Here is a 13772-nt window from a genome sequence, read left to right as displayed (position 1 = left end):
TTTTATTCCCCTCACTTGTCATTCTCACACTCACTTACTTCATGGGTGCCCTCATACAAACTCACCTGCTTCCACACTAATTGCTTAAGTTTCCATGAATTTGCACGTCAGCATGCTCTGTGAACAAACCTCTCTTCAGACACCTAACACCAAAACCACTCAGATGCAGTCCATATGCACTGTACAAATCCTTCTTTCTGTCAAACAAAGGCCACAGATCCACAAATTCTACATCATTCCTTTTGCACAATCTACGCATAGACGTATTGGCTTAAGTTTCCCTGCCCTCCTCCTCAATTCACCTCTATCATAGCATGATAGGAGACTTACAATCTTCACCTTCTTGCTCTTCAATATGACATCATTTATCTTCAGAGATATCTGTAACATAAGGAACAAGGTGCAGCATAATGTTAATAGAGTTCTGACAGAGTCAGACAATAAATGCTTCTATGTTCATATTAAGTGAGACTTGCTGGAAGTGGGTATGGTTGTCCACAAAGATGGTGACTCCTCCATGGGCAGGCCCATCGCCTGTCCTGTCCTTATGAATGATGATGGTATTTTTATATATTGGATCATCTCTCAGCTACAGATAAGTTTCCTGCATGCAAAAAGATACTGGTTTATACTTCTGCAAGAGGGCCTTGATATCATTGGTGTTTTGGCAGAATCCATAATTCTGTTGGTGATATCATTTGGCTTCCTGTGTTGAGTAGTTTTGCTTTCATGAATTGGATTTTTTTCGTTTTAGAGAATTGAGGACAGCCAGCATTGATCATTTCCTCTTCATCAGGAAAAATATCAAAGATATCATCATACTGAACTCCTTCTAAGACACTAGGTACATGAATTATTTCATCTTCTTCGGGGAAAACATCCATGTCATATGAAGATGGTCTCGAGGCATGCGTTTGACCCTTGAGGTACACATTCCAGTATCTTTTTTATTAGTGGATTTTCATGTAATGGGACCATCTTTAGAATGTCTACAGAAGTGAGTCCATACCAACTGGTCTCTTTCATTTGCTCAAAGGAGATGGCAAGTAAGTCATATCATTCAGAAAGGTTATAATTGTTTGAAAGCATTATCGACATATGGGTTTAAATCATTATTAACACTTTTTTTTTACAGCTGTCTTCTCAGCATAAGAGGACTTACCACTTTTTTAAGGTATATTGCCTCTTCACCTCCTGATGAGTGATGCAATGCTCTGTTTTTATTGTTTATATCTCCTTCTCATCCTTCCACCTTTGGCATGCATAGGAGTAAACTGGATGATCTCCCTTGCCATTAGGGTATTTTGGTGTTTTGCTCTTGCAATCTTTGTTTTCATATGTCTTTACTGCCACATTGGGCACAGATCGCAGAGCCACAACAGGCAGTTTTCAGAATGACCTTTGTTTGGGATGTACAGCCTTACTGGGAAGTTGATATAGCCTGCTGTGACCTGCTCAGCATGCGCCTTCGTGTGTTAAATGTAAGGATGATGTTCCCAGTGAGAACCAGGTAACCATCCCTATTTAAAAGTATTCTCCTTGTAATTGTCACTTCCTGATCTTCCGTTTCGGAGCAGATCTCTTCATCTTGTGTGTCAAGGAGATCCCACTCCAATATTATGACTCTGGAAAAGTTTAAAGTTTCGTAGTGGTGGGGAGGGGATTATAACTGTAATTGTTATTCTCCCAACAGATGTTGCACAAAGTAGCTTTTCTGATTATTTTAGTTGATGCTTTGATAGGTATATCTCTTGAATGAAGCTTCTGTACAGACTTTGGCACCTGCCATTCCTTCCAAACCTTTCTGGATAAAGAAGGGTGACATTTTACAAGAGGACATTACCTGTCAAATATGTTATCAAGATGTAGTGATTGCAGCTTCTGATATTTTTATCAGGAGCCTTTTTGAAGGCTCCTGATAAAGTATTCATTCACTAGAGGGTTTTATTTCAGTGCCAGGCTCCTCACAAACCATAAGGCCATATATGGATGCTAACTCTTTGGCAAGCAGTCTATGAGCTCAGGAGAGGAATGCCAGGGTTGACTAAAATGCTATACCAGCACTATGGCAAGCCTTTGACCCTGTCCCCCAAATAATGGGGAAGAAAACCCAATGCAACATCCTTGATCCTTGCAAGCAATCCAATTAGGCAACTGATCCTGGTTGGGCATCCAAGATTGCTGTCTTTCCAAATCGGAGACCAAAGAAGTGCAAGACTACTAGGATTCCCCTTTCCAGATGTCAATGGGGCACACTGCATGGCAAACACAGCAGCAAGGTGTAGGATCTCAGTGATGGTGTCCTGGAAGACAGGACAGTATTAAGACTCAGGAGAAGTATAGCAAAGAATATAGGAATTAAAGCACAGACAAAGAATAAGGATAAAAAAGGACCAGTACCATCACTGGGAGGTCCTCTTCATTACAAACAGGTGTCTCACATAGAGGCTATTGAGTTAGTATTGAGTGAGACTTATTGGAAAGAGGTATGGTTGCTCACAAGGATGGTGACAACACTGCATCGGGTGCATCCCTTATCCTGTCCTTACAGATAACTGACATATACTGCAATGTAGGATCCTCATTTGGTTTGAAATACGTTACTTGCAGTCAAATATCTCACTGGTTCATGTTTCTGCAAGAGGGGCCCTGATATCATCAATGTTCTGGCAGAATGTGAAATAAGGTGTTACATGTTGGTGAATCATCCATCTGACTTCTAGTTTTGTGAGATTTTGCTTTTGTCAGTCTTATATGTTCTTTTTTGGGAATTGTGAATGAACAATCTGTCCAGGACATCATCATCATCAAATTCCTGATATATACCCTCAAGGGGTGTACAGGATATGATAGAACTACATGAAAAATTTACATCATTACCAACTTCCTATCTACAGTTTTCCTCCACATCAGTCTGTTAAATGTCAAGACTGCAATATCATCACGTCTTATATTTCTGTTTTCTAAGGCACTTTTTACTGATAAATGCACCTATATCTTGGTCTTCCTCTAGATCTTTTTCTTGACAACCTGGCAGAGAATACTTATTTTGTTAATCTTTCCTCTCCCATTCTGCTTAAGTGACCGTACCACCTGAGATTAGTTCTGCTAATGCATTCTTGGATGCTGACAATATCAAGTTCTTTCCTAATATCATCGTTTTTAATATGATATTGCCATTGATGCATTCTGTTCATGCCCCCTAATCTTTCTCAGGACTCTCATATCTGCAGCCTCTAGTCTTTGGTCAAGTGTTTTACTTCTAACCCAACTTTCAGATCCATAAGTTAAAAATGACTTGAATACTGTCTTGTATACATTCTTGTGTAGAGGCTTAAGTGCTGTGAGGACATTATGTTGGAGGTTTAATGGATTTATTAACACAAGTCTTACATCGTTAAACACAACTATGGCCATTCAGGCTTGGCTGACCATGTCTTGGACACCACCCACAGAGTATCATGAAAGAAAACCACCATGCTCCACCACAGCAAATTCAAGAAAGAGAGACTTTTCTTAGAAGCAGCAGCAGCTCTCAAAAACCAACCAAATCTTAACAAATACGGTTGCATTAAGCTTCCGAAGATTTGGGAAACAGTCATCACCAGAGGTCCCACCTTACATTCCAGGCCACCTACAACTGCCCTTAGAGGGCGCTCCACCTAGATATGACTTTATTGTCACCCACGTGGTTGGGCTTAGTATTGTAAGTTTTTGTGTGCATGTTACATTAATTATCTTTGTAATCCCCGTAGATGTCCTAGTGACTAGGACGAAATATAGGAAGTATTAAATTCTATTTTAATTCTTTTTGAGTGTTGTAAAAAATCTATTAAACCTCCAACATAATGTCTTGTATACAGCTAATTTAGTATTTTAACTAATTTCTCTCTTATTCCATATAAATTTATTCAGTTGACTTCCTACCATACCAGATTTGTTGATTCTGTTGTCTATTTTCAAATATTACTTAGCATCTTCACTAAAAATCGTGCCCAAGTAAGCTGAAATGTTTTCCTTGTTCTATAAGTTCTCCATTCACAATGCAGTTGATATTTTCAATGCTTTCAATGTTGCCTAGTTTCATTGTCTTTGTCTTTTTAATGCTGACCTTCATACCATATCTATTACAACAGTTATTCAATTTAGTCAGGGTACCTTGCAGACTTGTAGATTTATTTAGAAGTATAACATCATTCGAATAAAGCAAAGTTTAACACCTCCAATTTTAATATCAGGTTAAATACCACTTTCCTTCATAATGTGATCCAGATTTAACATTAAACCATCTCCCTGTACTTCCTTCAATTCTAACTGCTGACTTACAACTCAAATAAAGACTAAGTATTGCTTGCTATAATGTCCAATTAACACCATATAACTGTAGCGTTTGGAATACCTTCTCTCTTGGCACCTTGTCATATGCCTTTTCCAGATCTATGAAACTTAAATACAGATCTTTGTTATATTCCAATGATTTCTCAACTATCTGTCGTAAAGTGAAAATCTGATCCTGACAGCCTCTATTTGACCAGAATCCAGCTTGTTCTTCACCAAGCTTCTCTTCTGCAATCCATCTCAACTGTTTCTCAAGTATACTTGCATAGATCTTACCAGGAACACTCAATATGGAAAAACCTCTGCAATTATCACATTCAGTTTTATTTCCCTTTTTATATATGGGTACTATTAGAGCTCTACTCCAATCATCGGGAATTCGTCCTTCTGTCTAGGCTTTCTGAACTATGCAGTGTAGCCACTGTAAGACTTTTATACCACCATACTTCAGCATTTCTGGTCGAATATCATCTACTCCTGCTGCCTTTCCACATTTCAAGCCTTTGATGGCTTTTTCTACTTCAAGTATGGATATGCATTCCTGACTGCATGCCTGGTCAGTGTTTTTTTACCAATGTGCTGTCATCACTGCTTGTTTCATTTAGCAGTTTTTCAAAATAATTACTCCATACTTCAAGGATATCTTTCTCTCCTGTTTTCATGTCACCATTATCATCTCTAACTCCTTTTACAGCACTCTTTCCTCCATTTCTAAGCTTCTTCAACAACCTCCAGAATATCTTGCCACCTTCTTGATATTTATTTTCTATATTCTTGCCAAAGTCCTCCCATGACTTGTGTTTAATCAGTTTTACAGTGTTTAGCTTTCTTACATTTGTCTCTGTATTCTCTAAGAGCACAAGCTGACTTATTTGCCAGGAACTTTTGATATGCATTCTTCTTTTCCTTCACTGCCTCTTTAACTTCCTGTGTCCACCATGGAGTTCTGATTTTTCTATCCTTGCATACAACCTCACCACATGCCTCTCTAGTTGAATTAATCAGTGTTTTCTTCAGAGCTTGCCACTAAATCTCCAAGGTTTGGTTCCTGCTCTCAAACTCTTTCATTTTTTCTTGAATAATATTTGTGTATTTTAGTCTACAGTTCACATCTGAGAGCTGCTCAACTTTTATTTGTTTTAAAACTTTCTTACATGTTCTTCTTTTCGATATGAAATTCAATTTTATCCTGCTCAAGACTAAATGGTGATCACTTCCAATTTCAAATCCTCTGTACACTCTGGTGTCCTGCACCAGTGGGAAAACATCACTATCAACAATAACATAGTCAATGAGACTTTTCTTATTCCTTCCTGTTCTCTCCATGTTAATTTGTGCACATTTTTATGTTGGAACATTGTGTTAGTAATAACCAGTCCATGTCTTGAGCAGAAATCCAACAGGTATTTGCCATTATTATTAGCTATGCACTTTTCTCCAAATTTTCTCAAAACATTTTTGTATATCTGACAATCATTTCCTGCTCTGCTATTTAGATCCCCAAGAAGGACCAACTTTTTCTTTTTCATTGTGTCAGTTGCTTTCTCTAAAGCCTCAAAAAATTGCTCCACTTCTACCTTAGTAGAATCTTCATTGGGACAATAGGCACAAATAAATCTCATTGTCCAGTTCTCCCCATTCTGATATTTGCCGACATCACTCTACTTGAGACTTTCAAGAAGATTAGCCTCATATTTAATGTTGAATACTATGGCTACTCCTTCTTTTCCTTGATTATCATTGCCTGAATATAACATTTCATATTTATTGCTCAGAAAGATATCACCTGTTTTTGCCTTTTTTGTTTCAGTCACCCCTATCCCGCCTTTTATTCTGCTCAAGTTCTCCAGCTAGCTCCATTTCTTCATTTCATTCAGGTTTCTTATGTTGATAGTACCGATCTTTAACTCTGGTGATGTTGAGTTGGGGTAAGTTTTAGGATTAGTTCAGGACACTAGGTATTTTAATAGTTTTATTTTCCTCTGCAGATAGAAGTTTCAATTTTATCTATTAATGGATCTGAATCTCAGGTGGTATGGTCACTTAAACAGAATGGGCGAGGCAAGATTAGCAAAACAAGTGTTCTCTGCCAGGTTGGTAGGAAAATGACCCAGAGGGCGACCAAGATATAGCTGGATGGATACGGTAAAAAGTGCCTTAGATGACAAAAATATAAGATCTGATAATGTTGGCGTCTTGACAAGTAACAGACTGATTTGGAGAAAAATTGTAGATACGAAGTTAGTAATGATGTAAATTTTTCACGTGGTACTATCATATCCTGTACACCCCTTGACAGTACATGGTAGGAATTTGATGATGATGGATCTGGAGTCATTTCCTTGATTCTCTGAGGCTCTTTTTCTATCATTTTTCTTATTAGAAGATTTTCATGTAGTGGGATCATTTCTGTTTTCAGGAGAGAGCCACATTTTTTTTTTTTTTTTTCAATGATTCACTCTAGTGAGATTCCAAGTAAATCATATCATTCAGGAATGAAAAAACTGTGAGAAGCTGGAGAGTCATAAATGTTTATGTTCCCACAGATACTTTACTGTTACCTTTTCAGTATGAGGCATGATTTCCACCAGAAGGCATATACTTCTTTACTTACTGATATGGAATAATGTACTGTTATGAACTTTTGAATGTCTTTCTTATCCTTCTGCATTTGACATTCTCAAGAGTAAGATGAATATTCTCCCTTGCAATTAGCCCATTTAAGGGCTTTGATTTCATGCTCTTTATTGCCATATCAATCACAGATAATTTGATTTGAAATACTAAGCCATGATAGGCAGTTGTGCATGACTATTTTTGGAATTGGAAGCAGCACAATGCAAAATACAATAGGGCCATTAAGATATCCTACTTTCACTGATATTTTGAGGTGTAAATGTAAAGATGATATTCCTTGCCAGTACCAGGCCACCATACCACACCTGAGAATGAGAATTCTTCCTATGGCTGTTGATCCATTTTTCAATTCTGAGAAAATTGAAATCTTGTCAGAAACATTAAAGGAAGTCTCATCTGGATATTACTCCTCAGAGGAGTTAAGATTTTGTGTCTGTGTGGGGAGGTACTACCGATTGGTATCCCCTAACACTGCAGAATGTTTTTGCCAAGATGTTTAGATTAAAGTATCTCCTAAACAGTTTCTTAATTGATTTTGGAGATCCATCCAAATCTTCTGGATAAAGAAAGGCGAAATTTTCCTAACAAGACATTCACCGGTCAACTGTATAATGAAGGAGGAAAGAAGATGAGTCAGATGTTTTCTGCTTTTTTATTCTTGCTGTCAGGTGATGTGGAAATAGTTTCTGAACTTGGTTAGAGCTAACTGAGAGTCCCCTGACATACTTAAGGATAAATTACTCATATTCAAAAGAGGAGAATTCAATGCAAGAGCACCCCACCTAATATGGAATGACACATGGATGTTCACTATCCAATAAGCAATAATGGCACTCAGAAGTGGAATGCCATGGCTGTGCCAAATCCCATACTGGCACCAGAGCAAGCATTGGATCCTGTCCACAGACTATAGGGAAGGAGGCTTACTGCAACACCATTGAATCTTGCAGGCAAACCTACTATCCAACTGATCCGGACCAGACCATCCAGGACCACCTATTTTGACAAAGCAGATAGGTAGTCATGGAAACAAGGTGGCATAAAAATACACACAAGTGAAAATGAAAAAGACCACTACCTTAGAAACAGGTGCCGAACATGTAGTTTTTGAAATAAAGATTTGTCTGGACTTCTTGAGAGATATCTACTATTATGAAGAAACTTTACAGAGATAACCTCTTTTACTAAAGCGCAAATGATTTTATGGACTGTTAATTTACTAAACAGCAATTCTGTCAGAACAGTTCACTCTAGAATTCTAGTCAGGCAGAGACTGATGTTCTCTATAAGGACAACTCTTTGACAAAAGTTTAATTTATATGAGTGTTGTATTTTACAATATCCAAAACTGTCACATAAACGGCTCAGAAGCAATCTTGCACACATTTGCAATTTATCATACAAACATTACACTGAAATGAATAAAAAGCAATTTAAATTTTAATAAAAATACACCAAAATTCAAAAAACTTAGCTCGTGGAACACGAGTGGCTGCATTGCCTGACTGTGATTGGTACATATGTGACTGAGCTGGACTGGTGTGTCAGCATTTTATTATTGCTCAGGTAGTCCTCAAGGTAATTTAGTTCATAATCTGGTGATTAATCTCCCCTCCCTTCCACAAAAATTATTCACAGTTGGTCACAAGTTCATGTTGCCTAGCATCATAAGAATGCCAAGTAGGAAGAACATGGTGATTCCAATGCTTCATTTCCTTGGTAAGATAGTTTCAGTCTTCAATTCAAACATCACTGAATACATCCTTCAAACAATTCTTGGGTAAAGAAACATTTATTTTTCCATTCCACTTTACATCATTGATCTTTAAGTTCTGTTTCTCTAAGATATGTAATGAGAAGCTTCTTTTATCAAAATCTTCCTTTTGCACCTGATTGATGCTCAAAGGGTCAAAAGCAAGATATTTGCATCATGTTTAAATATTACTCATGCTTTTTTTGATATGGCAGAGGCTTGACATCAGCAAAACTTAATCTCACTTTAGTTCTCACAGAGAAGAGCACCCCCCCCCTTCTACACATAACCAATTTTATTTTTGACAATATCCAAACCTGTAGATAAGACAATTTCTCTTACTGAGTTAACTCTAACCTGTAATCTTTATTAGAGGAGGTAAGTAATGCCCTCATAACATCCAAGAAATTAAATTATTTTCATTCATTCATTCAGTCTAGGCATATTTTTACATATGAGCAACTATTTATCCTTATACAAATCTCAAATCATTTCGACCACTGAATACTTTCTCTCATTTAGTGTAGTGTCCCTATGAGCAATAAAAATTCTTGACTCGGTGCAAAAGAGTGCAAGTAGACTAATTAATCACCATCTCTTGCTAATTCACTCTACTCTCATTACAGAAATGTTCAGTAGCTTCATTTGACATTATCCACCTTTCTCTATGGTCAATGTCATCAGAATTGGAACTAATTTCTCCTCTGTTTTATCAGAAGTATTTCATGCTTTTATTCATATCACAATAAAGTGTGAGTAATGCTCATGCAAGTCTTCCATGATACTGTAAGAGAAATTACAAAGGAATTCTCAGCAAAAGCAGTAACAATGATGAACAACAAGATGACTGAAACCGGGAATATTGAATATATAAGAAAAATCTGGTCAAACCATTTTAAGACTATCTTCCACCAAGGAAACAAAACTACAATGCCAACAATAGAAGAAAATAATGATCACCCAAAATTTTACAAGAAGAAGTTAGATACGCAATAAAACAGATGAAAAACAATAAAGCACCAGGCATTGATACTATCCCTACTGAACTGTGGTCATATGGAGACAGCATATCAATAGAATATTTAACAACCCTATTCAATAAAATACTACAAACAGGAGAGACCCCAGATGACTGGAGAACTGGAAAGATCATCCCAATATACAAGAAAGGAGACAAAAGAGACTGCAGAAATTACAGACCAATCAATTTACTCCCTCAGACCTATAAAATATTCATAAGAATTATACAAAATAGATTAAAAAACACCTACGAAGAAATGATAGGCATAGAACAAGCTGGTTTCCGAGGAAACTATTCAACAATAGACCAAATTTTCACATTGCACCAACTAGCAGAACTCAGCTGGGAAGACCATAAAGAACTATATTGTTGTTTTGTGGACTTTAAACAAGCTTTCGATAACATCAACAGAGAAATCCTTCTCAAAATTCTACTAGAAAAAGCAATAGACAAATATATAATACAGTTTCTGATAAAATATTACTCTATGACAAATGCAATAATTAAAAAGGACACACTCACAACAGAACCCATAGAGATCCAAAAAGGAGTAATGCAAGGATGCCCATTATCCCCATGCCTATTCAACATATATCTAGAAGAAGTTGTAAAGAAAGCAATAGACAATGAGCCTGGAATCAATGTCAACGGTTTAAACATAAATAATATCAAATATGCAGATGATCTCGTCCTTCTTGCAAGAACCCAAATGAACTACAAAAGTTGATCAATAAGCTAAATGAAACCTGTAAAACATATGACATGACAATAAATATACAAAAGACAAAAGTGATGAAAATAGGGAGGAACAGAACTACCATCTCAGCCACCCTAAACAGAGAACAATTAGAACAAGTAGACAACTTCATATACCTTGGATCAAAACTAACAGAAACAATAGATGAACTCAAAACAATCAAACACAGAATAGCGATAGGATGGACCACCATGGGAAAATTACAGAAAATCTGGAAAACAAACAAGATATCTAAACAAGCCAAAATCAAATTATATGAAGCAATAATTATACCAACAGTCATCTATGGAGCAGAAGTGTGGACAGTTAAAAAAAGAGAGAAGAAAAAATTGCTGGCATTTGAAATGAAATGCTTAAGAAAAATAAATAGAACAAGTTGGATAGAAAAGAAAACAAACATCACAGTCAGATAAGAACTATTGTATAAAAAGACAATAATAGAAAAAATTAGAAAACAACAACTGAGATGGTTTGGACACACTGTACGCATGGATGCAGACAGACTTCCTAACGTCCTAATCAATACTTTTCCAACTGAAAAAAGAAGACCTGGAAGACCAAGAATTACCTGGCTGAAATTAATAAAGAACATCTCGGGATGCAGAACATATAAGGAACTTTTTCGAACAGCAAGGAATAGAGAAGACTGGAAGATCCTGCACAAGAGAAGACTCAACCCATCTTAGACGGAAGAGAAGAAGAAGAATGCTCATGCAAAATTAGTCAGCACCACTTCACAGTTTAACTCTGCACTTCCAGAACATCTATTCCCTTCTTTATTCATGCTCTGCACAGGCATTACTCACACTTATTGAGATATGAAGAGAAAGCATGAAATATTTGTACTAAAACAGAGAAGAAATTTCTAGAGAACAGTATTCCTAAGTTAACTAGGAATTGCTCACAGTACTATGAATAATGCACTCTAGAAACTCTAGAAGCATCATATATAAAGCAATAACAAAAAGCTTAACATTGTCTCTTTCATACTACTTTGGGCCTCTGATAAGGTGTCTGTGCTGTCATGCTGAATGATTAAAAGGCTTGCACAAGCATTCATACCACAATGGGATTCAAATCCACCTTGTTTGCAAAGAGGAGACACTATCCACTTAGAGGAAATTAACAAGACAAAGAAATATTGCATCCTCAAGAACAATACAGTAAAAAATTTTAAGTATTTTGGATCAATAAGATTTTCTATCATAATGGTTCTGAAATCATAGCATTGCTATTCACTGGTTTAATGAGTCAAAGAATAACCAAGTCCATAACTTTAAAAAGAATTTTAAGATCAGAGAAGTGTAGTTAGAGATTAAAATAAGGAATACTTATCAAACCTGAAGTTGAAAGAAAGACTGCTTGTGCACTGATATCTTACTGAGAATAAAGACAAACATGGGTTTCTGTTCATAATATTCAAAGTAAATCAGATTATGCTATACAGAAAATCATTTCTTCAGAAAGTAGAAAATCTGGCGCTTTTGCAACATGAACCCACAACGCATATTTTTCATAATTTATTTAAAGAGAAACAAATTTCCAACTTCTTCCATTTTTATGGGCACTTGCCCAGTGTACTTGCCCAGGGCACTTGCCCTGATCAAAATTTCTGGTAAATCAAGTTTTATTTCGGTTTTTCTATTTTTTCATATATCAGGGGATTAATGCTTAAAAAAAAAAATCTACATTTCACATTTAACTCACCTTGCTCATTGTCTTCCTGTTCTGGAATAATACTTGGTGAAATTCCAAATAAAGTCTGCCCAATATTAATTTCATAGCCAAGAGAGACATCAAACAATGAAACTGAAATCACATCAAGTTCTACATTTTCAATTCTGGCAAGCAACTGCTTTTCATTTACTGCTTCAATAAATTTAACAACATCTTCAGCAGAAAGATCCAGCGATACTCCATGAAGACAACACTTGAATGCCTGTGCTGGCAACTCTGTCATTTCTTTCATTATAGTTTTAGTCTGTAAGATGAAATTATCTGAAGTATAATAAACAATTTTGATGATATTTTGATTATACTCTTTTCCTGAACAAATTTCATTATAATTTTCTTAAAGTTTGAATCAGTAAGAAAATTACAAATAAGATAAATCATCAGCATTAAAAAAAAAAAAAAATCAGAAGATTAATCTAATAGAAGATCATCAAAGGAGGAATACAATCAGACTTTATATTTCTGTTAATGGCAACAGAAATGAAAAGATAAATCACATAGTGGCTTTCATTTAATGCAGAAGACTAATTTATCAGATTGGCAAAATCCAAATCACTTATATATAGTAATGCTTTTCTTTATTATAGTAACATAGTATATAGCATCATCAAATTATTATTATTACAAAGGCAAATCCATGGAGTCTGTAGACTCATCAAGGGAAGCCCTAAGCCTATCACTATCCACTATTCACATACTACCACCTATCATGCACTTTGTATTCTGGCAACCTATTCCACTTGTTCACCACTCTCCAAGCAAAAAATCCAGTCCTCACACCCATTTATTAGCCATCTTCTTGCTCAATTTCCAAGGATGACCCTTGTTCTTCAACCACCACGTCTGTTCTGAAAAATTTCCTCTGCAACAATCCTGTAAAAGCCTTCTAGTAATTTGTATATCTCAGTCATATCACCCCTTTTTTGCCTATCAACTAACAGTAATACACAAATATTTTAACCTATCCTTGTAAGATGCATTCTATAGACTTGCCACCATCTTGATCACTCACTTCTGGATCCTCTCCACCTCCTCAAGAAACCCAAATGACCAAATCTATGCACAGTAGTCAAGATAGTCTTATTAAGGCCTTATAAAGAAGTATAATAATTATTATATCTGCCTCTTCAATGTGTTCTCCGGCAACCAAGTAATCCGATGAGCTGTTTTAGCCACTTTGCAATATGCCCTCTAAATTTCAACTCCCTATCCAACATCCCCATATCTCTGGCTTTGTCAATTTCCTGGAGTACAGTTCCATCAATATGGTGCACAGCTAATTAATATTTTCACCCCAAAATGTATACATAACCTTACACTTTGCTACATTAAACTGACATCCCTTCTCCTCTGTCCATATTGCCAGTCAATTGAAATAATTTTCAATGATGATTTCAGCAAACAACATAATATATCCAGTCAGATCATTTCCTATATCATTAATGTACAAATTAGATAGTAGTGTTCCAAGTGCAGAGCTCTGCAGCATGTCATTCAGGAGTAGGGTTCCAGTAGAAGGCCTTTGACTAGAA

The 13772-nt window shown here is 36.3% G+C and overlaps 1 protein-coding gene across 1 annotated transcript in view; it reads right to left on the bottom strand.

The window, feature by feature from the left end:
- Window positions 1-13772, bottom strand: part of LOC150101078 (uncharacterized) — a 169952-nt gene that overhangs the window by 52761 nt on the left and 103419 nt on the right. The window contains exon 5 of the mRNA XM_090402159.1: window positions 12214-12487. Within this exon, the coding sequence (XP_090258285.1) occupies window positions 12214-12487 (274 nt within the window). The remainder of the gene's footprint in view (window positions 1-12213; window positions 12488-13772) is intronic.

The sequence above is a fragment of the Typopeltis vanoorti genome, chromosome 12, assembly GCF_054136105.1.
Source record: "Typopeltis vanoorti isolate ZY-2024b chromosome 12, IOZ_Tvanoo_1.0, whole genome shotgun sequence".
Lineage (NCBI taxonomy): Eukaryota > Metazoa > Arthropoda > Arachnida > Uropygi > Thelyphonidae > Typopeltis > Typopeltis vanoorti.
This window is presented reverse-complemented; position numbering and strand designations above follow the sequence as displayed.